The sequence below is a fragment of the Netta rufina genome, assembly GCF_964035555.1.
Source record: "Netta rufina genome assembly, chromosome: 16".
Taxonomy (NCBI): Eukaryota; Metazoa; Chordata; class Aves; order Anseriformes; family Anatidae; genus Netta; species Netta rufina.
The window spans coordinates 742,140-768,346 of record NC_140140.1 but is presented as its reverse complement, the minus strand read 5'-3'; the positions used below and the strand labels follow the sequence as shown (position 1 = coordinate 768,346).

General features: G+C 41.1%; 2 protein-coding genes across 5 annotated transcripts in view; both read right to left on the bottom strand.

Moving 5' to 3' along the window:
* Positions 1-2,730: 2,730 nt before the first annotated feature.
* DYNLRB1 (dynein light chain roadblock-type 1) lies at positions 2,731-12,863 on the bottom strand. Its single transcript, XM_084296449.1, has 4 exons — positions 12,787-12,863; positions 9,518-9,593; positions 7,904-8,071; positions 2,731-3,787 (listed from the first exon to the last, which is right to left on the bottom strand). Exons 1-4 carry the CDS (start codon positions 12,787-12,789, stop codon positions 3,744-3,746), a joined length of 291 nt encoding a protein of 96 aa, XP_084152575.1. The 5' UTR covers positions 12,790-12,863; the 3' UTR covers positions 2,731-3,743.
* A 2,163-nt stretch (positions 12,864-15,026) lies between these two features.
* Positions 15,027-26,207, bottom strand: part of ITCH (itchy E3 ubiquitin protein ligase) — a 66,816-nt gene continuing 55,635 nt past the window's right edge. For 3 of the 4 annotated variants that reach the window (XM_084296759.1, XM_084296760.1, XM_084296761.1), the window contains 7 exons: positions 25,378-25,511; positions 22,722-22,862; positions 20,758-20,878; positions 19,956-20,060; positions 19,641-19,737; positions 19,056-19,128; positions 15,027-18,406 (listed from right to left, as the gene is read on the bottom strand). In XM_084296759.1, coding sequence (XP_084152885.1) covers positions 18,307-18,406; positions 19,056-19,128; positions 19,641-19,737; positions 19,956-20,060; positions 20,758-20,878; positions 22,722-22,862; positions 25,378-25,511 — 771 coding nt within the window. In that variant the 3' untranslated portion in view covers positions 15,027-18,306. Of the gene's footprint in view, positions 18,407-19,055; positions 19,129-19,640; positions 19,738-19,955; positions 20,061-20,757; positions 20,879-21,410; positions 21,471-22,721; positions 22,863-25,377; positions 25,512-26,207 lie in introns of those variants that run through there. The other variant, XM_084296762.1, reaches the window with a different exon arrangement.

Here is a 26,207-nt window from a genome sequence, read left to right as displayed (position 1 = left end):
CACAAGGAACACTTTCTATTTTAGTGATTCGATCTCTGATTTTATCCATGCAGACCAGCTTACAGGACTAGGGCCATAATTCCACAAAACATTATTTATACGCCTTGAGTGGGAGAAGACACATGCACGGAAGCTCTGGAGCTTCTCAGCATGTTATTGTACTTACATAAATGGGACATGGTTGAAGGAGGGTTTTTATTCCCTCCAGCCTCAGCTTTCCTGAAAAATCTTGCACACAACTTGTCTGAAGATCCACAGAAGATTAATTTCTGCAAGTCTAGCTTTTGTGGTCCTAAAATGTTGAGGCCTCTAGTAGAGGAATGGAGGTAGTAAGTGCTGCTGCTCACAGCCCAGAGCCATACCTCAAGCTTCCCAAACTTTTCATTGACTTGTTAATGCATTAGTTTTATTTTTTTTTCTTCTTCTGTCTTCACAACAGGTGCTTCCTCTGCCTTCAGATAGGGACCCATGAAAATTCACTTCTCAAAGACAGCAAACTAGGCCAGTCTCCAACCATTAACACAAAGCAGCTCAAAGGCACAGAGCACAAAAGTTATTCAAGCCCTCCTCTGAATCACCACTTCTGGCTAGGAAAAAAAGACTAGAACAGCTTATCCCTCTGTCTTCAATTTGCTCTTGTCAGTACTTTTACCATATGAATGACTAGGCCCAAACTCAGCAAATACAGGACAAGCAAAATGTCACCCAATCTCCTTCTTTGACCTCATTAAGGTAACTTAGGAAAAGCGAAGTCTACCTCTAATTTGCTTGTAGAGGAACTGCTTCCAGCCAGACCGTTTTGTCTTTGATGCTCCTGATCCAAGTAAGACACTTTTTCTCCATAATGACTACCTAAATGGGGGTAGTTGCTCTTCAACTTGATCCACAACCTTTCCTTTAAAATAATGAAATAAAATGAATGAACTTATAATGACAGGTGGCACAAGCACAGCATTAGCAAGGCCCTGCCCTCACCAGTTGGATATGACACACCTCCAGAGAGTCCAAAACAAGCTTCAAGACCCTTTTACTCAAGTCCGTGAGTATATTTTAGTCAGATTGCTACCAGTCCTTGGAGAGGAAAAAAATCCAGAGTTATGGCAGAAACTCTGTGATTTCACTAGAAGTTTATGATCTCAATGCAATGCAGAAAGTGTGCATCTTTGTTTTGTAATAAGGTTATTTATTACAGATTGTTAAAAGGGGGGAGGGGGAGGACAAAAACTCAACACTCTATCCTTAACTCAGATGTGATATGGAACCATTAGGAGGATAGCTACCCTTAAGGAAGTGTCCAAAAGAATGCAGGACACTGCAGAAATTCTCCCATTTTGAAAAGAGCAACATTGCCACCTGCTAGGGGAAGTCAAAGCACATCAGCTGGTCACCACCTCCAGGGAAACATTTCTCTGGCTATGATCAACAGAAGATAAAGGAGACAACCGAAGTCACATTTTTATTCTGCACTGCTTCACTATTCAATTATTATCCAAAGGTTTCAGCTTGCTGGAGATCATTTTTTGGAGACAACATTCAATTAAATCATAGCAGATAACACGCTTTAAACAAGCTGCTGTATACCAGGAACTACTCCAAATACAGAGTGTGATTTCAGACTCTATTCACTGATTAGATGATATGGCTCAAACCATGATTCAGTAATAGAAGTGCCAGTAAATATGTGCTATGTGAGTTATCTGTCAGATTTCTAAGACTAGGAGATAGTTATTTACATTAGTCACTTCTTGGCATAAAATGTGATTGCAGGGCTACACCAATTTAGTGTGGTCAGACATCTGCTAATGGGAGAAATGGTTCATAAACACAGTGCAACAGCCGACACTGAATCATCATGATGACAGCTGAGATGCCCAAAATACTGACAAGTGCCCACAACCAGGTGCTGCAAGACTGACCACTTTACATAATTATAAGTTAAAAATGTGGTTCTCTTCCAAAAAGCATTTATAGACATCATGGTCATAAACATTAACTGAAAAAAAATAGGAGCAGTTTAAAATTAATGGCCAAGTCTGAAAACACACTGAAAAATGCAGAACACTGAGGTTACCTTAGCTGTTTGAGTCACCACATACACACACCATACTTTGTGCTCTGAAATCCAGAAAAACATACAGGTCAACACCAACATTTTTACTAGTCTCCAAAAATCACACCGCAACCAATCGCCTGGAATATTCCCCAACCTGCTGAGCTCAGCCATAAATTCAAAGTTTGTTCCTTTGTGTAGAATTGGACAGTTATCACACATTCCCAAGTACTGCTCACAATTTTCAGAACGCAGGGGTGAACCCAGGATACACACTTTTGCTAATACAGATACATCAGTCAGGAGTGATCCCTCACCAGCACAAGAAACAGCATTCCCTAATAATACTGCAGTTACTCAGTTTAGGTTCTCTCCCTAATTATACAGCATGTTTCACACACGTAGGCTGCCCCTCTTTGCTCAGGTGCACCTTAGGGGAAATTACTTTTCATGCTGACAAAACCTCCCATCCCATCACTTCTAGTTGCGGCCATGTGTGCGAGGAGGCTGCTGCCCAAGCAGGCAGAAGAGCAGAAAGCCCCTCTTGCTCCCATGGGATGAAGGAGCCTTGGGAATGAGGGGGCTGCCTGGGCACTGCTCCCTGCTGAAGCAGTTCCCAGTATTGAGCTACTCGGGGACACAGGGAAAAAAAAAAAAAGCAGCACAATACAATATGCATGATTTTTTAATCTGGGCTATGATGTTCTGCACATCATTAAGACAATTTCAGTACAAGGCAGAGTTGTGTCTGTCACACGTGGCATACATCTTCAATGTACACGTTTTGCACAAATCCTTGAGCTCTGCATGCAAATTCAAGACTTTTTCAAGGCTACAAAAAATAACCCCTTTATTATTTTGGAGGAACCAGATGAGCATTTTTGTTTTTAACAGCCATTAACAAAAAAAAATACCAAAGCGAGATATCAGATTGAATCAGCTACTGAAATGTGATAGCCCAAGAGCACCCACAGGCAGCATTAATGACCTCACTCAGTCACCGCACATCTCTGTTCTGAGACAAAAAAGGAATTGACGCGAAAATGCTCCAACATATGAGGCAATTATAAATACATAGCACATGTACTTCAAATAAATCACTCAGAGAAAACAACAGATTGGTAAAAATAGTCCTATGAAGGTTCTACTTCTTGAAGAAAAATCTCAGTCAATCACGACAATTAAAATCCTTACAAGAAAAGGGAAACAAGACAAAAACAATCACTGATGACACTTTTTAATTTAATACAACCAGTTACTTTTCCAAAGTAACTTGCAAAACCAGCAGAGAGAACAAGAGGATAGGCAGGTTTCATATTTACAGTAATTCAAAAGTAATAGTGTAAAAGTTTAACTCAAATAGTTGTCACAGGAACATGGAAATGTACAAAGAATAATTTTTAGAACCTTATTAGATTTTTTTATATTATCTTCTTAACTATTAAAAAGAATCTGTTGCATTTTTTACTGTTTAAGTCACTTGATTCTAATTCACCAACTTCTTCTCAAAATGACTTGTGATAACAGAAGAAACCACTTTTTTTCTATTTGTAAACAACAGAAACATTTGCTTTTGTTTTTTTCAGATATTACAGAAGTGGCACAGCCAAGTTAACACTAATGTTCTACTCTTTACCATTAAATTAAAAAATAGTTGGGCAACGGGGGGAAAAACCAGATCAAGTTAGTGTAATCATTCAGTAGGATTCTGGATGACAATCAGGAAGTAGTCCTTATCTGGAATGGAAAAGAAAAAGAATATTCTTTCATTGCTGGTATTTGTTCACAGCCAAAGAAAAACATTCCTGCATTTAGCAAAAGTAACTTTCAGCATTTTTCCATATCCCACCAATATGCAGTTGGAACTACTGAGTTTTGACATTTATCGTCAATGAGCAGAACATGTTTGACATGTCAGAGCACTTATTTCAACTTTTAGAAAGGAGAAGTCTCAACTTCAGAAACTTCATGTTCACAAGCCATTTGAAGGTAACTTAACGTGTGCCTAAGGAATAACCGTAACTAGCAAATAAAATAATTTAGCTAAAATAGGTGTTACAAGCTAATGATTTTCCATATCTCACAGGCAGACTGCTAGGCTGAAGCAGTTATAGATGTATTTGTTCTGGAGCAATGGTTATTCCTCTGATCTTCTTCCATATAGAAAGCTGCATATTGGAAGCTGCACCAGCATAAACCCCACAGCCTCTCATTCTCAAGTGCTGCCTTCTCCCCACGGAGCAGCCTGACGGAGCTGCAGTCCTCTTCTTTGCCCCCCCATCAGCACAATCCCACGACAAAGCAGATGCAGTATGAAAGGAACAAAGCTGCATTCTTGCCACATTAATGAGCCACACTCATTTCATTGCTTCCCATTTCATAATTTGATGAAATACTGAGAGCACTGATTTACTGATTTCATAATTTAATTAAATACTGAGGGCACCTCCTGAAGAAAAGGCAGCTATACTCCATGACTCAGGAGTACACCTGTCCCATGCTACCTTCCCTCTTTTAAGCCAAAGTGGCGGGATGTGTCTCACAGCCAGCATGCTGGGATGGGTGTGCTCAGCTGTTTGGGAGCGACAGGCAGGGCAGGGGTGTTGCACCGTACATGCAGCAGGGATGAGACCCAACCCTTGCTGCTGGGGATAACACGGCACAGAACCTCTGGTTGAGAATTAAGGGGATGAATGGCAAAGCAGATGTCATCAGGGGGTTCTACTACTGACTGTCCATCCAGGCATGGATGAGCCCTATAGGCAATAGGGGGAAATCTTGCAATCAGTTGACCTTGTCCTTATGGGAGACTTCAACTTCCCATACAAACTGAGAAGCAAGTCTGGGACATTCCTAAAGCATGTTAAAGATAACTTCCTGCCACAAGTACTGTGTGAGCCAAGTTGGAAAGGACAACAGGGAAGGCCTTATGGGAACTGTGACAGTATGTGGGCTGTCTTTGCCATAGTGTTCATGAATTAGGTGAATCCAAAATTTTTGCTGTAATGAAGTAAAAGGTCGGCAGAGTTGCCAGCCTGGACTTTAAGAGAGCAGACTTGAAGTTCCTCCAGGCACTAGTTAGTAATGCCTGTTAGTAGCACATTCCCCAGGAATGTGCTTCAGTGGGGTTAGGTGTCCATGAGAGCTGGTCGCTTTTTAAGAACCACCTTTTAAAAGCCCAGAAGCAGGCAATCCCATTGTGTCACGTCAAGTAAGGGGGGCAGAAAACTTGGCTGAACAGGGAACTCCTCTTGGAAGTTGGGCAGAAAAAGAAAATACATGACCACTGGAAGCATAGTTAGGCTTCACAGTGAGATGACAAAGCTGCAGTTCAAAACTACAGGGAGAAAAACGAGAAAAGCCAAAGCTCTGCCTGGGTTGATGCTGGACAGCATGGTGTGAAACAACAAAATAGGCTTTTTTAAGAACATCAACAGCAAGAGGAATCTAAGGAAAACATTGTACTAATACTTGATGATGATGATCACCTAAACTAGTAAGAATGATGGAAAAGGTGGAGGCATCTAATGCCTTTTTTGCCTCTGTCTTTGATAGTAATGATACACCTTAGACTCACCAGCTGATACAACTGGTCCCTTACAATTTCACAGAATCACAGAATTTCTAGGTTGGAAGAGACCTCAAGATCATCGAGTCCAACCTCTGACCTAACGCTAGCAGTCCCCACTAAACCATATCCCTAAGCTCTACATCTAAACGTCTTTTGAAGACTTCCAGGGATGGTGACTCCACCACTTCCCTGGGCAGCCTGTTCCAATGCCTCACGACCCTTTCAGTAAAGAAGTTCTTCCTAACATCTAACCTAAAACTCCCCTGGCTCAACTTAAGCCCATTCCCCCTCGTCCTGTCCCCAGGCACGTGGGAGAACAGACCAACCCCCACCTCGCTACAGCCTCCCTTGAGGTACCTATAGAGAGCGATAAGGTCGCCCCTGAGCCTCCTCTTCTCCAGGCTGAACAAGCCCAGCTCCCTCAGCCGCTCCTCGTAGGACTTGTTCTCCAGGCCCCTTGTTCCCCAGCTTCGTCGCCCTTCTCTGCACCCGCTCAAGCACCTCCACGTCCTTCTTGTAGCGAGGGGCCCAAAACTGAGCACAGTACTCGAGGTGCGGCCTCACCAGATCGTACAGGGGGACGATCACCTCCCTAGCCCTGCTGGTCACACTGTTCCTGATACAAGCCAGGATGCCGTTGGCCTTCTTGGCCACCTGAGCACACTGCTGGCTCATATTCAGCCAACTAGTATTATATTTCAGTACTATATTTCAGTACTCGAGTCCATGGGGCTTGACAGGATTCACCCCACAGTGCTGAAGGAATTAGTCAACATTATAGCTGGACCCCTTCCAACAATTTACCAAAGGCTGTGGGAACCAGCGGAGATCCCTGCTGACTGGAAGGTAGCCAATGTCACACACATCTACAAGGGCACGAGAGAAGACCCAGGAAGCAACAGCCTGTCAGTGTAACTGGTGGTCCCCAGGGCTCATTTCTAGGGCTAGGCCTGTTCAGCATCTTTATCAGTGATAAACAGGCAGGAGTGGGACACATTCTCAGCAAGTTTGGTGATGGCACTGAACTGGGAGGTGCTGCTGACTCCCTGCAGACGCCTTGCACAGGGATCTGGATAGATGGGAGCACTGGGCAGTCAACAAAGGGAAAGGCCGGGTGCTGCCCCTGGGACAGAGCAGTGCTGGACACGGGCACAGCCTGGGAGATGCATGGCTGGAGAGCAGCTCAGCAGGATGGGGCCTGGGGGTGCTGGGGACAGCAGCTCAGCACGAGGCCTCGCAGCCAAGGGGGAAAAAAAATGCATTTTGGGGTGCATTAAACACAGCACAGCCAGCCGGACAAATGAGGTGATTGTCTGTTTTCTGTTGGTGGGGCCTTGCCTGGAATACTGTGTGCAGTTCTGGGCCCCACAGTGTGAAGAAGATGTTAAGGTCCTTAAAAGTGTCCAGAGGAGGGCAACAAAGCTGGAAAAAGGGCTGGAAGGCCTGTCCTGTGAGGAGAGACTGAGTGCACCTTGGTGGTCCAGTCTGGAAGAAAGTAGGCCAATAGGCGCTCTCTGCAGCTTCCCAAGGAGACGCTGATCCCTGCCCCCTGGGGACCGATGGCAGGATGTGCTGGAAGGGCACAGAGCTGTGCCAGGGGAGGGTCCGACCTGGCATTGGGAAAATATTCTGGACTGTGAGGGTGGTCAAAGGTTGGAAGAGGCTTTCTAGCAAGGTTGTTGATGCCCAGTGCCTGTCAGTGTTCAAGAGGCATTCGGATAATGCCCTCGACAACATGCTTTAGCTTTTGGATAGCCCTGAAGAAGTAAGGCAGTTGGATTCAGAGATCTTTGTAGATACCTTCCAACTGAACAATTCTAATTCAGAATTCTTGATCAGAATATCTATTAGACTGGTTTGTTTTATTGCTCAGTCACTGCTGAACTGAAATTGCTCTCAAATTTAAAAAAATATTCCTTTCTGGTTCTCATGGTTTCATATTGAAAAACACAAAGCATGAGAAGCTCCAAGCTGTTTTGCATGCTCCGAAATGCTATTTAATCCTTTCTACTGTTATGAAAATGAAATGAAAACTTATTTCCCACCTTAAAATATTAAAAAGCAAACTTAGGGTCAATGATAAAAGTCTTCAACTGAAGAAAGTAAACAAACCCTTTGGAATAGAGTAGAGTATATATTATAAAGAACAGCAGCATGCAGAACTCATTTCTCAGGCTCAGTCTCTACACCACAAAACAAGCAACACCGAACTATGGCAAATCCCACAAGAAAAGCATTCTGCTGGATTCTCTGATGCCTGAGTTCACCCCACTCACTCTTACCTGGTGCAACCATGATTTCATTTTTCTTGGAGCGAATCCGCAGGAATGTGAGGTCATTTTGGGGATCAATGTCTCGCACAGTGCTCCTTGCCTTCATGATGAAACTGTGCATTAGGCCCGCATATTGAATCGTTGTGGAGTTGTCCATAGTACTTTTTATAGGAATACCTGCAAGAAGCCACCACAGGGACAGCAAGGGTCAGTAACAAAACTCCAGAATTACCTCTCCTTTGGGTATCACCATGTCCAATTGTTGCGGCCATTGAACCTATGCATGTGTTACAGCTGTAACAAGGCAACGGGATTAGGAGTGTTCTTTTTAAGGTTTAAAAGAAGAATGTGAACAGAAATAAGATGTGCAGAGGCTACATTCTGTAACCATGGCTGCAGATGAAAAGTACTGTTTACCTCTAGTTGTATCAGTGATTTACTTTTGCTTTTTCAGTTATTCACTTGAGGTGTAAAATTAGAAATAAATAAAAACAAAACCAAGTATTTTAGGGGGAGAGTGGAAATATCAACATTTCAAGTTTGTTTCCTGATGGGGAACAGCTCATCTTTTCAGACAGATTCCTGAATATCACAGCTAAACTACAGTCACATAAGCTAGGCTGGGATAGGCGTTGATTCTAGAGAGCGTGAGTAGCTGCATCCCACAGATACAAAGCTGAAGCTTTTAGGCACAACCATAACAGCTCATGCAGTCCTGCAAGGTTCAACTGCTGTGCACCAGCCAAGAATGCAGACACAATGCACACTGTTTGGCCAGAGCCTTCCCTCCTTTATGCTGCTGCCACCCATCAGATGCATTTCCTCATAAAAAGCCAGCCAAAAATCCAGCTCAAATATCAAAAAGTTGATGCAATAGCCTACTACCAAATACTATCATGGCAGAAAAACCACAGCAGGTGTATGTTCAAGTAAGCATACTTCAGCCTGAAGAGCACAAACCATTATTAATCATCATGAAAAAGCAGCAAGCAGGAGCACAAACTGTATAACCAAGGGCTAAGTATGCACCGGTCCAATCTTCGGTATATTCACATATAGCTGCTACTCGTCATTTTTTCTAAGGATTACTTCTAAGAAATATTCATTTTAAATTGATAATCGCATGATTTTAACAAGCTGGGCTGCCCACAGTGTATTTGGAGTGCTCTGAACAAGTCTGCTGCATTCCACCCTTCAGTGGCTCCAAAAAGAGGCAACTAGCTTATGAGTCCCATGAGGCCATCAGCAGGAGACAGCAGCTGTGCTCCTCATGTCTGCCAAGGCATTCTGGACATGGACAGCAGCAACATTTCAGATGTGATGAGAACTTGCAGTGCTACCCATAAAAGTGTCTCAAAAAGGTGAGGCTCTGACAGACCAGTCCCCAACACTGGCATGGCATGTACAAGATTTTGTGATTTCAGCTTCATTTATCTCCTGAAATAATGAAGTGAGCTTGCAGAAAACCAGAAAAGGAAATTCATTTTCTCTTGTAGCCAGTTATCTACTTTGACTGCAGTAAAGTGCAAAGGTGAGACTTTAACTGCAAGTAGTACAACCAGTGGTCCTTAAACTACATGCTCAGAATAAGTTAAAACCTCAGGAAGCAGACTGACACAATACCTTCAGAATTAACAACGATGATTCCTTGCACTCCTTTTTGGCTCTGAATTCGCTTCAGTGTTTCTTCCACCTCAGCCTGCAAAAACAAAGCACAAATCAAAAGATCACAGCTTCTGTTTGGCTTAAACTAATGCTTTGTAATAACAAGTCTGAAAGTAAAACCGCCCAAATATAATTCAAACAGGCACTACCTACACCTCTCTATAAAGCAAAGTGTGCTTTGGTACTACCTTTTCTGCATGACCTTATCAGTTGCTTTCCATCTGTCTTCACTCATTTGTGATTATGATAGTGTTTATATAAACTTGAACTCCCTTCTAATCTTTCTCTCCCTCCTCAACCTCATAGCTGGAAGTTGGCTCAGTCTGTGACAGTTTAGGTGCCAAGCAAAAACCATGTATGAAAACACACATGGAACGTATGAACAAACCACAAAAATACATATCCTAAGTAAAAGACTACCTTCCCATTTATTATATGAATGCTAAGAGCAATTGAAAATCAGAAAAGTGAAAGGAAAAAGAACAATGCTATGCATTTGCAATTATGATTCGTGCTAGTATAGCTATCACCGATTTACTACTTTGGAAAACCAACTTAAAAAAAAAAAAAAAAGGCAAGGCATTAGTTCCACTGCCTTCTCTGTAAAAATCACCATCAACTTCAGGAGAGCTTTCAGCCCATTCTGCACATCTTACACTGCTACAAGCCATCAATCCAAACCTGTCTGTGGGCTCTCCAGCACAACCCTAAGATCTGACCACTATAGCATTTCACAGCTGGGTGAATCCCCTTCAAAAGGCATTTGTTATATCTGATTCTCACTAAAGGAAACAGAGGCATGCAGCATCTTTCAGATCCTGAAAGAAGCAATTCAGATCAGAAGAAAAGGGTAATCTAAGCTCAGGGTAAAGGTGAGATCCACACAGGACACTTGGCCAAGATGCCACATTTGTTAGGCACTGCAAGGAACCCTCTCTCCACCTCCACCCTCTGTCAAACCAACCACTTATTCTATCACAAGACAGCTTCTGCTTCGGAGCTCTTGGCAACCTTTCTGCAGGGTCTGCTAGCATACGTAGTTAAGACAACCCCCTGCTACAAGCGTGGTACCACTGGAATATGTCTTCACAAAGAGGATTTTTGTCACATACTTGAGAGAAACATTTGAGTTTAATCACTTTGACAAAGCCCTTGGTAATTTTTGAATGCCAGACTGTTTCCACATAGAAGACAATGAAAGAGGAAAAAAAACCTACAATGTGCACAAATGCTGAGCGATATATGGTGGCACACTGCTCAGTTTGAAATAATTTCCTGATTTCTTACTAGCTGGATTCCAAGTCCTAATTAATCAAATACTTCATCAGGCCTTAACATGCCTATTTGGATGCAAACAAGCATCCCGACAGAACTGTACCCATGTGTGGTGGTTTTACTCGGGCAGGTGACCAAGCTCCACCGCACCTGCTCTCTCACTCCCCCTCTTCAAAGAGGAACAGGGAGAAAATACAATGAAAAGCGCTCAAGGGTTGAGATAAGGACAAGGAGATTGCACAGTAATTATCGTGACGGGCAAAACAGACTCAGCACATGGAGATAGTAAGATTTATTGCTTATTACTAGCAAGCTAGAGAAGCAAGAAACAAAGGAAAGAAACCAAAAGCACCTTCCGCCCCAACCACCCTCTTCCACCTCTTCCCCCCCACCACCACCCCAAGCAGCGCAGAAGAACGGGGGTTATGGTCAGTCCATAGTGCTTCTTCTCCACCTCTCCTTCTCAGTCATTCTCTTCCCCTGTGCTGTGGGGTCCCACCCACGGGATGCAGTCCTTGCTGAACTGATCCGGCATGGTCTTCCCACAGGCAGCAGCTCTTCCAGAACTGCTCCAGATATGGGTCCGTACCATGGGGTCCATCCCTCAGGAGCAAACTGCTCCAACCTGGATCCTCCACAGGCAGCAGCTCCTGCCAGATCACCTGCTCCTGCGTGGGCTCCTCTCCACAGGCTACAGGTCCAGCCCAGAATCTACTCCAGCAGGGATCTTCTACAGGCCACAGCCTCCACTGGTGCAGGCCCGCGTGGTCTCCTCCGCGGGCTGCAGTGTGGAACCCTGCTCCACTGTGGTACTCCTTGGGCTTCGGGGGGACAGCCTGCTTCACCATGGTCCTCACAGCAGAGGACTTCTGCTCTGGCACCTCTCCCCCTCCTCCTTCCCTGATTTTGGCACCTGCAAGGCTGTTTCTCACCCCTCACTCTCCCAGCTGCTGTGCGGCGCAGCGTTTTTTTTTCCTGTTTTAAATGTGCTCTCACAGAGGTGCAAAACAACATCGCTTATTGGCTCAGCTCTGGTCAGCAGTGGGGCCCTTACCAAACACGGGCCTTACCAAACAGCTTCTAGATCCTTCTCACAGAAGCCACCCCTATGGCCCACTGCTACCAAAACCTTGCCACATAAACCTACTACACCATGTTGAAATTCTTCTAACAACCAGCAGATAACCTAACTCACTGAGGGGTGAACTGCTCTAGCAGCTTGATGCTGACCAAGTGCTCTTACTGCCTGACACATGGGAGCCCTGGTGACACACAGGAGCCTCGGGGCTCACCCAGCTCCACTCACCACAGCTACAGAGGCACTACCCAGAAATAAAAAAAAAAATTGTTGAACTTGTTAACCAAACAAAAACTTCATCTTAATAAAGGACCAAAAAACTACAAGAGACTGTACACGGGAAAGCAGAGATGCACTGGGGAGGAGAATAAAACCCCTTCCTGCCAGCAACCAGCTCATACAAACGCTCAACTGTCTGTACAGTGGCAGCCTTCATCCCCCCGGCTCTGTCCAGGAGGCCTTAACTCCCACGCTCACCTAACAAAGGCGTCTTAACAGCACACGCCAGTTTTCTATCTACCATCGACGCCAGTATTTGTTCCTTTAAAAGTTTCCCACGCACGGTGTGGGGTTTTATTACCGTCAGCTACCTGGCCACACGTTTCACCAGGAAACAGCCTTTTGTGCGGTTACAGCAAAACAAACAAGCTCCGGGTTCTGTGGAACACGAGACCGAAGAAGCCGGCGGCCTTCACGCAGGCCGATTCGCCTTCCCCAGCCGCCCCAGCCTCAGGACCGCACGGCCCTGAGCCCTGAGCCCCGAGCCCCACCGGCCCGGCCCGGCCCGGCCCGGCCCAGCGGAAGCCCCAGGACGCTCCCCGGGCTCCCCAGCCGCGGCCCGGCCTAAGCGCGCCCCCCCCGCTGCCTCACCCACCATCGCGAGCCGCCGCCACCGCCCCGTCGCCAGTCACGGCCTTGCGCGCATGCGCGCCCCGCTCGACCAATCCGCGGCACTTCACCGGCGGCAGGGCCGGGCCACGCGCGTGCGCGGCCCCTGGGCCGGTGCGGCGGTGACGACACCACCGGGCAGGGAAGTGGCCTCAGGGAGGCGCAGCCGGCCCCGGCATACCCTGAGGAAAAACCAACAGCAAAACAAAACAAAACAAAACAAAAACACGGCGGGGATTGGCGTAGCAGAAGGCCGGCCCTTCAGCAGGCCGGGCGGCAGGCGTCGCAAAGCTCCTCCCGCCGCAGGGCCCCTCAGCGCGACCCCTGCCCCCTGCCCCGACCTGGAGCCGGCACCAGCGACCCTCAGAGGGTCACGGAGCTGGGAGGTGACCGAACGCCACGACCAAGTTGTGTGGTTATAGCAACGCTGAACGGTGGCTTTTCTCCACTCCAAAAATAAATAAATAAACAAATAAATCATGAAATAGTGAAAATAACGTCACAGCTGTACTAACTTAACCTCCCCCATAGCACTACCGAAGTTGGGGTTGATGCAATTTGTTAGTATGTTTTTAAGCGATCATATCCAGATTTTGTACAGTAGGGATCACTGTCCCTACTGTACAAAAAATGGCACTTCCTATTTAACATAACTTCCTATAAACATTTACCAGGCACAGAAAAACATAACAGGGACGAATTGCTGCTAACAAAGTTTTATTTATTAAGGCTGTATGAAGATGTGGGAAAGCAAGTGAGAGGGGGAATTAGGAGAATCTTTTCAAATAGAGCGCTGACAGTTTTAAACTAGTGAATACTACTTACTGTCTTTGCTGACTATGGTGCAAATTACTTAAAGTAAGAAGCCCTGGGCCCCTTACCAAGGTTAGTCTCTTGATAAGAGTGTGAGCCTATCTTAAGAAACTGGTCCTGCAGATGGACAAGAGCCAAGGAGCGACTGAATCTGGTCAACTAGCAGTGACAAGGAAGAGTCACCAACCTTCATCCCCACAACGCCCAATGACCACCAGGTAACACTGCTCAAGTGCAGATAGGAGGAGCTTATGGAAGTGACTTACTGAACTAATTTTAATCTGAAGCAGGGACAGGTTAGGCATATGTATAGGTGCATTGTGAAACTTTATGCACATGTAACTCTTTACTGCATATAACCATGGCAAGTTGTTGTGTCGCGCGCCTACAATTTTGGTGGGACTACCCCCGTGCTGCCCAGCACTGAATAAACATACCTACTTTACAATCTTACTGATTGTGAAGTCCGTTTTCCGCAAGTCACAGGCAGAGTGAAAACCCAATGGAAAAGACCATAGCAAGGCAGGTTACCTCCAGTGTGGTAGGATCAGTTGAGGAACATTCGAACAAATTGGACATAAACGAGTTCATGGGATCTGAGAGGATGTACCTAAAAGCACAAGTTGCTGCAAGGCAAATCTCCATTACCTGCCATGCAGATAATCTGCATGGTGATCAGGAAGGGCTCCCGAGGACAGGAAGAATGCAACTGTCACTTCTGCCTTCAAGAGGAGGGATCCAGGGAAGGAGAGGCTTGCCTGTCTCAGTGCAGTCCCTGGAAGATCAGGGAACACCTCCTCATAGAAGCCATTTCCAAAAACATTAAGGAAAACATGATGATTAGGAACAGTCAGTGTGGATTTGCAAAGAGGAAATCACTCCTTACTGATGCGATAGCCTTCAACAACGAGGTGACCAGCTCGGTGGGGGAAGGAAACAGCAGTGAATGTTGTTTCTCTCTACTTAAGTAAGGCTTTCAGCACTGTCTCATGTAATGTGGGCAAGCTGATGAAATACCAACTAAATTAGAGAGAGGGCTGTGAGGTGGGCTGGGAAGTGCTGTGACCAGTGGCACAGCTGGAAGCCAGTCACTAGTGGGATGCCCCAAGGGCAATACCGGTGAGGGACTGTTTAATCCCTTCACCAGTGAGCAGGAAATGGGACAGAGTGTGCCCTCAGCAGCTCTGCAGATGTAAAACCGTGAGAAGGGGCCGATATACCAGGTGACTACATGACTGTGCAGTCATTCTAAGGAACCTTGAAAGGCTGGAGAAACAGGCAGAAGACAGAGATCTCTGAACACACAAAGCCAGCCTACACACCCACTCCTGCCCCCCAAGAGCAGACAGACAAGTTTATTTCCACACAGGTGCTTCGTAACACAGAAGGAATAACAAGACTACCAGCTCTTTTAAGTAGTTTATAAAAGTATTTGACTTACTGAGATACTGTTACAGTTACCTGAGTATTTGAAATTACAATGCAAGGAAATTTCAACAATGACTTTCAGTACAGTATTTTACAATCCAGTGCTGCTGATTCCAGTTTATTTACTAGTTCACTAGAGCACATATACACAAACAATGATTTTTGGAGAAAATTAAAAGACACCACAAAAAAAGGAGGCTGGAGATGCCAAGACAACAATGAGCTGAGATTGCAAATTCAGTGCAGCATGTAATAGAAGCACAAACCGAAAATTTAGGCATTTTTTTTTGTTTTACTTTGAGTAATTTATTTAAAACAAAACAAAACAAAAAAAAAACCAAACAAGCAAACAGATTAAAAAATAATCTTCCATACTAGGTCAGATGAAGACATGACACATCTACTGTGTACTTCAATATACTAACATTTCTTGAGCTACCCAGAACAATGAGGCTTTGTTAATTTTTAGATCAGCCAGTCATCATTTAATTACCTTTCTCATATCATTATTATAAGGCAAAATTGTAAACAGAAGCTGCTTTAATACATCATAATTGGGATCAATTGGCAGTTGCTTATGAATATACATTTGTTGTATACTATGAATTTATGCAGCTCAGGCTGCTCAAGCAGTTGGAGTAATGAGAGACAAATTCATTAACCTCTGCTGAAAGTCCAATTTATAATTGTCTATTATCTGGGATACCAGACACTGTGGGCTTATTCACATGTTTCCACCAAATTCCCATAAAGAACAGAGAAGTGCACCAGCAGTTCATATTAACAGCTTTTTATTTCTACACAACATGCTGTGAAAAAAAAAAATTAACAGACTTGTTAGCATTTACAATGCTTACAAATAAAAATGTCTAAGTAGTCTCTACTTCCGGCTTCAGAAATACTGCCAATTAAACACAGTAGTAGACTTTAAATTTTGGCTAAATCCAATGTTTCACAGATATTTTTTTTTTCCCCCCAGCTGATTCTTTCTTTGCAGTATTTTAAAATAATTTCTGGTGCTTGGGATATCCAGCCCCCTTTCCCCCCTCCCTAATACAGCAGAAAAGACATATAAACATGCCATTTAAATTAAAGAAAGAAAAATGGAGCAAGTGGAATCCTGGACTGCAAAAATATATACAAGCATTTACCTTTTTCCTGAACTAAACATTTCAACCATAAAAATATTAAACAGCCATACCCTATAGAACTAGGGCTAAGGCTATTTCAATTATAACTATTCTTTATTTTAAAAATATAGGGCTGAAAGCCTTTTGGGTGATATTTATACATTAACAGCATTTCTAGGTTTCCTACACAAATCATGAAGTGTTATGCAGAACAAAACCTATTTTTAATCTTGTATTATCTTGCTTAATTTAATCTCTCTTGTAAATATGTTAGATAACTAGATTTCAGTGTAAGAATTAACATAAACAGAATATTTATAAGGCTTTTTTCTCCTTATGAGCTGTATGCTGTAAAATATCCATCAAATGTTTTGAAGTTGGCAGATTTTCCTGCTAGTAAAACCACAAAGCCAGGTTAGTTCTCTCCATCAGTGAAAATGTAAAAGTGGGTGATTCCTGTACCATCAGAAACTCTTTTCTGTTGCTTTTATTAGAATATGCATAACAAAATTCACTCTAAGGTCTAATTCTGCTTTCCAAGCAGGTTGTATCACTTTGACCTGAAAATCTTGAGTCAGTAGTATCTTAGGTTTTCTTACGCCTGAATCATTTTTTCCATCTTGTAGTTTATACAGAAGGGACAGCAGGAAAGAAATACTCTTTGTGAGACTGGAAGTTCAATTTTACTGTTCCCCATTGTCCTGTTTCAGCTCCAGTTTATAGAAGCATCTTAAAAACAGCTGCTGTCCCAACGCTTTGAGCTACTGTTATGCTTTAACTTGTGCTACATGGTATTTCGAGTGTCATGTTTCTTACTATGGCTAACAGCTTGTCTCATTGAAGTTTGCTTTCCTCACTTCAGATAAGGAAAGAGCCAACCATACCCAAAAAGTGCATTCAGTCTAAAGGAGCAGTAAAATGTTTTTGTAAACCAGAAGAGAATTGAACATTGACAGATTCTAAAAGGAAGAAAAAGATGTTATTAATCCAGTAAGAACTTGCTACAAAAGCTACTAGCTATGTAAGCATCTTAGGGTGACCTAGCTTAAAAACCTCCCCCAGAAACTTCAATTCTAATTGAATTGTTTTCTGATGCTCCAACTTTTCAAAAATCTGTAATCTACATATGAACTTTCTAGTCCTCTTAGTCTTAGCCAATATTGCATTAGTTCATCACCATTTAAATCCAGTTCCTTTGTACCTCTTCCTGAGAACCCAATGAAGTCTTCAGAGAAAAATGCTTGCAACATGTAAGAATAACACTTAGTATAATGTCCATTAACACTTTTGACAAGAAATATCAGTCTGCAAACAGGAATCTAAATGGAATCAGTGCAATCCCAGGTGGTCTTGTCTTTTGCAAAACAAGTGAAGTACCACAGTGTTAATACAGTTTTAAAAGTTAGTTGTTTTACACAGAAAAAAGTCAGAATTCTTCTGAGGGCACACAGAAACATTACAGCAACTTTGGGCAGGCAACTATTTTGCTGAAATTAGCAGGATTGTGAACAAACAAACAAACAAACAAAAAAAAAAAGCAAAGCTATGCCTCAGATCTGTGCCACAGTTTGAAATTCCCTTAACAGCAGTCTGAGTCCAACTGGCATGTGAGCAGACTCCAGGCAGGGAAAAAAACAGTCCAGCCACTTGAGTTACAAAAAAGAGCTTAAGCAATAAATTTGCTCACAGTAGGCAGAGGATGGTTAAGAGTTGGCTCTGGTAACATTGCTGTAAAGAGGTTACGATGCTGCTGCAGCATTGCAGCTACCAATGAACTTCCCAGTGCATCAGTAGCAAAATATGCTACTAAAAAGGAAAGACAAAACTATTTTAAAAAAATCTGTCAGTCATTAAGGACACATTCTAAGGAATGAATGAGCGCCCAAAGCTGTATTAAATTTCTACTTAGGTCATAATTAATTTGTAGCTGTATCTGATTGCTCTTTTGATCTCTGAAAGTGCTCAGCAGAAATCCAGAGTTAACATGGATAAAACCTCAGGATAACACCCCTTTACTTACACACTAGTATCATTAAATAAATCCAAGTCAAGTCTACTTTACAATGAAGTGTGCAACAAGCAGAAGAAGTGAAGAACATACATCAAGTTCACGTTCTTCAAGGTGCAAATCTTAGCTATTCCTGCCCAAATCCTTCTGTTTCTTCAATTGCAAACAACAGCTTTTCCTTCAACTGCTCATAATTCTTATAGGGTGGAAGGTCTAAGCGATTGAAACTGAAAATAAAGAAAAACCTTAAGTACTTGAGAATAATTTAAACATCACCAAAAAAATCCATTATGGATGTGTTAACTTTCCTGTGTAGATGGATACCTGGATTTACACCCGGTGATAAGCTGACTTCTGACACAAATTTATCTATTTATTAGAGCGAAAGTTAACATACAAGCACCTGTGTTCAACAGTAATAGCTTTCCAGAAATGCACGGTAATTGGTAAGAAATCTCAGTAAGTTTTATATTTGAAATGTTACGTTTGTATATTTTTACCAAGCACTAATGGAACTGAGTAGAAGCTATGTTTTTTTTTCGGGAAGAGGAAGTCTGAATGCGGCTATTTATTTCACTATCAAGATTGAGTGTGGTGATAATAGAAGATCAGTCCCAACTTCTTTAGAAAGTAATGTTTATTACTTTAGGTTTTCAGTAGTGTGCAAATCCATGGAATTTACAATGGAATCTAGTCCATGACACAAATCCGTTTTTCTGAAGCTTAACTATTATCCAACAACAAAGCTTATTGGCATAACTTGGTGTTTGCGGTCACACAGTCCATTTAAGTATATTACCTATTTACTAAAATCTCAAAATAAGATTGCCATCAGCAGACACAGAGCCATAGTAGCATTTTGTTTTATGTACTTACCAGGTATGACTTCTAGGTAACCAGTTTTCCTTTCCAACTTTTTCAATACAAAATTTTTGTGGTCCATTGCTCCCTGTAACAAATTGAAATAAAACTGCCATAGGTCTAGCTGCCTTTGCATCATCAGTAGGTAACAGATGACAACACAGCATGAAAGACTTGAAGGCAAGATACCATTATTTAAACCGAACAAAGACATCTGTCTTTCACTATACAACTCTGTCCAGATTAAAGCATGCATCTGGTGAAATGAATACATTTGAAGTGATGCTGAAAGAGACACAATCAGAATCACAGAATGGATGAGGTTGGAAGCAACCTGGTTGGAAGCCATCTGGTCGAACTCCCCTGCTTAAGCAGGTAGTCCTAGAAGCAGGTTGCCCAGGACCATGTCCAGATCATGTATCATATCAATCATACAATAGATATTAATTTTCCTTCCATCCATTTTTCTCTCATAGTCTAGTATATTCAGGACTTAAAAACAGTATTCAACATATATTCAATATAAAATTCATAAAGAACATCCTTAAACATGTAGCTTGATCCTTTTCAAAAATGCTTTGTGTGTGTTGTTATGCATACCCATGAGGTCAGCAAATCCTCCCACTGGTAATCTGCATGTTCCAGTAACAAACTGCAGAAGTCTCATTCTCTTCTCATTATCTATTTCTTTCACAAACTGAAAAATAATTGAAATAAACATTGATGTATTATTCAGTATTCATATATTCACATCATCATCCATAGTTTAGCAAATTGCACAGATGTTACAAATACGTAGATTAGCTGTAAATTTGTATTTACACATGACAAATCTGTTCAGTAATTCTGACTAGTGCTAACTAAGCTGTTGCTGTGCTCTGCTGTGTTTTGTTCTTCTGAAAAAAGTCTACGGACCTGCCAGAACCATAATATCTGTCTGCTGGTCCTGGTATAATGCCGGTAGATAGTATGCCTCTGCCAGTCATTCAGATCAATTTCTTGCATTCCACATAGAAGCACCTTCAGGGGAGAAAAAGGGAAATAAACATTAAACTACAAGCTATCACTTGCTTCTACAGCAAAAGAGATCAACTCCATTGTACTTAAAAGCATCTGCAATGACAGTATACTCAATTTTAAACCATTTTTAAACTTCCACAGCACATAATAATGACTGCTCACAAAGAACATTTGGAGAGGCCACAAGATAGAAATCAATACATTCATGAAAAATGGAATAGCTGTTTGCATTTAGATGTTCGAACCAGGAACACATACTTGATCACTGCCCAACAATATGATTCTGTGCTAGAAATAGGATGTTTTCCTTCAAAAACTATAATAAGGTATAATTTTGAGAGATCAAAAGCATCTAAAGCCTGATGCACTCTATCATCCATTACATATCTGGTTCTAATACCGTTTCTGTCAAGTTACTCATTCTTCAGACACAGGCAAATCAAATTTTTGAGGATTACAAAAGCACTTAGTCAAAAAAAATTCTACAGGAAGAATCTTAGCCTTTAGAAATGTGTAAGAAAGCTGCAAAGATGAAAGTGAAGAACACACTAACCAAATATTACTCCATAAAGTTTCCTTCAAACACCCTATAAAACAGAACTGTCAGCCTTAGTGAAGCTTGTTCTTCAGACAATGACTAACATTCTGGTATTATGTGTAAAAAACTAGATCTAGCAATACCCAAACAATCCTTTACCTCCAGTTCCTTAGCATCAAAATACTGCAAATACTGTTGTGGCAAAATTTCATTGAAGCCTTCAAAGAAAGCCTGTGTCTGTTCTTCAACACCCCGGGAAAGTCGCCATTCTGCTACTAGCCTGTAAAATAGGATACAGAAAGATAACTTGATCTGGCCTATGCTAACCCAAGTTTACATCTTTTTTAGCCTACTGAAATGAACTGTAAGCTATGTTAAAAAAAAAAAAAAAAAAAAAAAAAGTGAAGTCTGGAAAGTTCTGGGGATAGAGCATTCTATAATTTTATTTGCAACCTTCACTGCGCAAACAGTTTGTTGTTGTTGTTTGGTTGTTTGTTTTTTAATTAAAACCCTACAATTCCAAACACTCTGCTATAGAAAGTGCTTTAGGCTCAAAGAGGAGGCAGTATCTATTCACTGATTATATTAATGGGAGCACAGCAGTCCCTAAGTATTTGGAGAAAGAAAAAAAATGCAGAGCTGTGTACATCTAATATTCTCCCCAGAAATCTCAGTCATTATCAATGAAAAGGTAAAAACTAGGTTACGTTGTACTGGTGAAGATAAGTAGGACTGCTAGCTTACCAAGAAACGACTATGTCCATTTGGAAAGTTCCATATTTGTTTCTGTTAATCATGAAACTTTGCTCTGTGGCAGAAACTCCACTCTCCATTAATAAAAGGGTGAAAAGCAGGCAGGAGACCCGAAGAACCTGAACCCAGGGAGAAGCAGATATTATGCTGAATTCAAGCCTAACCTGTCAGGAGAACTGGAACCTAAAGGGGAGATGAAAACTTTGGGGGGACTTAAAGCAGGACCCAGAGTAAGACAGAAGAATATGACTTAAGCTGGAATCTGAGATCTCCCTGGGTTCCTGGAAATTAGGAGAGAATGGTTTTCTGCAGATACTCCCTATTTTGTACCCCAATATTAGCATTTTGGGAAACTGCAAAATGCCATTATGTTTCTTCTGCAAATATTATCATTTCTGTGAAATGCTTTCAGATTAGTCATGTGACAAAAACAAATTCTACTGCTTTATTCCTTCCCCCACCCCCAAAAAAGCGTTCGCAAAACATATTAAAAGAAATAGGAAAATTCTATGATTCAATTTATTTTCTACCGGTGATGTGAGATGGTATTGTTTTGTGTTGTTGTTGTTTTTGAAGCCTCAAAGCAGAGCTTATGTACTGCTACACAATGAGGATATTTTGAGACAAGAAAGGGGTATTTTGAGACAAATCAACTCATTGTTCTTTATTTAAAAAAAAAAAAAAAAAAAACAAACAAACAAAAAAAACCTCTTTTAGGTTCCTTCCCTCTCAATCTATTGCTTATTGCTTTAAAACGTTCTGGTACTGCAGTCCTAATCCTTCACCGATGCAATGACATGTACTGTCATAATTCATAACAATCTGACATGTACTGTCATAATTCATAACAATCTGGTTAGGAATGCTAAGACCTAATTATACTATAAGGCCAGTTCAGATGAAACTAGTAGCAATCCTATGTATCTTTAAAAACTAAGGTTCATCACAAAAGATTCCAAAAATTTTCTTCTGTTTAAAACAAGCAAAAAAATGACTGGGAAGAATTATCAGCAGAGAATTATTATGAAGCCACACAAATCAAATAATAAATGCATGCAGTAATCTGGTAAAATACCCGAAGTTCACATTTCTTGTCATGATGTTCTGATAAATTTAATCATCTCTAGGAGGTAAAAAAGTAAAGCTTCTACTAAGTGTAACCTTTTTGGAAAGTGGATTTTAAAAAATTATTTCTATCAGTAGTTTTCTTTCAAATATGAAATCCAAACAATTGCCACTTGTTGCCAACATCAGCAATTATTCATAGATAGAATTTCAATAGTGCTTCTGATTACATAGTTTGATGGTATTGCTAGAACTGAAGAAAGAAAATGACATAAGACTATTTTAAAATTTTCATTTATTCTTACCTAATATATTCTTCTTTATTTTCTTCTGTCACTAGAATGTTACTACCATTTGGCTTCAAATCATGGCTTTTGATTTCACCTAGGATTTCTTTATCAACTGAGAAAAACATTTCCAAGCCACATTCTTCAATATCATTCTCTCTGTATGAAAGAAAATGTAATTTTAAATAACTGGGTAAGAACTATGTACTCAGGAGAGGGGATGGGTATGAAGAACCTTAAGCATTTTTTTTTTAATTGTTTGGAGTTCAAGAATCAAGCTAAGGAAATGTTACTTACACAATAATTGTGATTTTGCAAGACTTACTGACTTCATTTCACTGATGTGCATACATGAGTAACCAACTCAATAAACCCCTCAAATTACAAAGTTAAATTTAATAAAAGCGTAGGTAGCCACCACAAAGAAGCCATCTGAAACCCTCACTTACAGAGTGAGATGTAATGGTTGTTCTTGTCACTAAGTTTTGAGTGTTCTAGTTCTTTACTTCAGATATAAGTTTCTCCTGTCTTTGACAAAATTGCCTTGTTAGGGACTGCTGGTACCCAAAACTTATCCTGGTTGGAAAGCTCACAAGAGCAATCAACTGAACGGTATCTGGCACACTTTGAAGTAAAGATGAAGGAGAAAAAACTAGTCTGCAGTGTCTGCAAGTGCCATTATACTGCCATAGAGAAGCCTAATATTAATATTCAGAAGCTTCTGTGCTCTCTTATGGACCACTGTAAGTGTAACACACGCACCTAAAGAACCGTGTGAAGAACAAATATAACACGCCTCTGCAGTATTGAAAGACCTTTCAAATATCAGGTCTAAAAAAACACATTCCTTTGTGATGTACAAAGGATAGTGCTGAGTAAGTGCCCAGCTTACGTGTTGTCAAATGCAAAGATGTGTCTGTGTCTGCAGATAATGGCTTAAAAACAATACCCTTCTACTCTAGACTTTCCACACAAAATTAATGGGCTGATACTGTTCACAAGGTAAATGTTACACGTGACTGAATTGTAATGAGTTGCACAAGATCATTCACCAGTAATAGCTTCGCCCATGATTAAAGACCAATTAACGCAAATTTCTTTCCTGTAACCCGCTCTTTTCACTATCACATTTACTTGTTTTCTAAAAGTCAGTATATCACAGGATGACAAAAAACACTCTTCTTCTAAAGAAAAAAATAAACACGCACCTTCTGACTACAAAACGGATTACAAGATTCGTGTAATATAAGTACAGGTATCCAGCCCTACAACTTTCAAGTCTCAAATTCACAGTATCTTTACTCAGATATCCACTACTGACATTTCCTACTAGAATGTTTACTACACCTTTAGTAGCAAATCATTCAGTACAGAACATACTACTCATCAAAGACTCATCAAAATGCTTATCTTACGTTGTAAACATCTGAAACGTCTCATCACTTCCTCATTATCCAAGATAATGCTTCCAAGATTCACCACTACAGGAAATGACATTCTTGTCTTTTATATTTATTTCAGCTTTTAAAAACAAACTATCCCCATCTTTATGAAGTCCTCAAGGCTTTTCTAATCTACTTTGTGTATGATTCTTGACTAATGTATGCTGTATCTCTCTAGACACGTAACGAAGACTAAATTTTCTGCTAAATTTCCTTATAGCAGAAACCAAAAAAAAAGTTTAAATTGACTATCCATCTCTTCTAAGCACCCCCCCCCACACACACACACTTTTTTTTTTTTTTTAAATACTCTCGTGAAAAGAAAATAACCAGTTACTGAAACAAATGGTGCAAAACCACCATAGATTACAATGTCTTGAAATCTTGCTATTATAAAAGAAGTACCAAATTACCTTGAATGGAAAGGTTTTGTTTTTGTTTTTGTTTTGTTTTGTTTTTAATTATAACTTAAAACAGTTTTAATGCATTTCTAAAATAATGAAATTTCTGGTCTATAAACTCCAGAACCTATTTACTTTCTGCTCTCTAGAGAGGAATCTGTAAAGGAGTGGAGAAGGAGGACTCAACAGGATTATGAATGTAGAGCTTACAGATGACTGACAATGCATACATGGAAGGCCCTATGTAGAAATGGTCTTAAATCATCCAGGTTGGAGCAAAAAAAACAATAGCAGCTATGAAAATGTATGAGAATTAACTTTAAATCTTTTACTTTAACTCCTTAGATAAATTTCAGGTATGACTGACAGAAGAGTTATGTGACAGTATATAAGTTACATTTGCTAACTCCAAATTATTGTAGCACTATACTGTGTTTTCTAATTAAACCAGATATTGAAAGGATTTATTGCTAATTTTTTTAATTGGTTATTTAAAAAGTTTCAGTGGAATTTACTTGAGCCATTTTATTTGTAACTTTGTGCACGAGTACCACATTTGTATAATGTCTAGCAAGATTTATTCAAAAAATAGTAAAAATGGAATGCACGATACTGCACAGAATATTCAGTGACCTAAAAATGCAATTAATTTTTGCATTATCAAATCATTTGTGTATCTAATATTCCATTAAAATTCCAATACTACTTTGTAATTGACATACTCTACTGGTCAGTTTGTTAGTAGTAGTAGTTTTACACTTAGTTTCTGGCATAAGTGAAAAACAAAAACATTTTATTGCTATTTCAAGAACAAAATCAAGACGAACTCACTTTACCCAGATGAGAGAGTTGTAAAACTCTGGGTCAACAGATTCTAAATCCTTGAGTCCTACTGGCTTGTTTAGGATACGCTTATAGAACGGCAGAGAGAAACCAGTGTCAATGAATTTCCCATGGAATAAAGCCTGAAGAACATGAAAATAGACAAAAAATAATGCAAAGGATGATTGATTACTCAATATGACAACATTTGTACAGCGTACCAATGGAGCTTGATGCCCAAAGAATTAAAGTAAGCTAGAATATCATAACTGTAAATATGCTTTATCTATTTATACATAATAAAAACTATGTATGCTGATGAAAATTTCAGCTCAAAGATGAAGTGTTTAGTAATCCATTTGATGGTACGAAGGGCTACGCAGATGGTGAGGGGTCTGGAGGGGAATATGTATGAAAAGCAGCTGAAGTCAGCAGTTTGTTGAGCCTGGAGAAGAGGAGACTGATGGGAAGCCTCAGCACAGTCCACAGCTTCCTCACAAGGGGAGCAGAGGGGCAGGCGCTAATCTCTGCTCTCTGGTAATTAGCGACAGGAACCAATAGAACCGAATGGAGCTACAACAGGGGAGGTTCAGGCTGGGTATCAGGAAAAGGTTCTTCACCAAGAGGGTGGTTGGGCCGTGGAACAGGCTCCCCAGGGCACTGAACCTGCCAGAATTCAAGAACCATTTAGACAACGCTCTCTGACACATGGTCTGATATATGGGTGGTCTTTGGGGACCCAGGAGTTGGACTCAATGATCTTTGTGGGTCCCCTCCAACTCTTGATATTCTATGATTCTATAGTACTGTATTTATTTACATGAAAAATTACAGGAGGT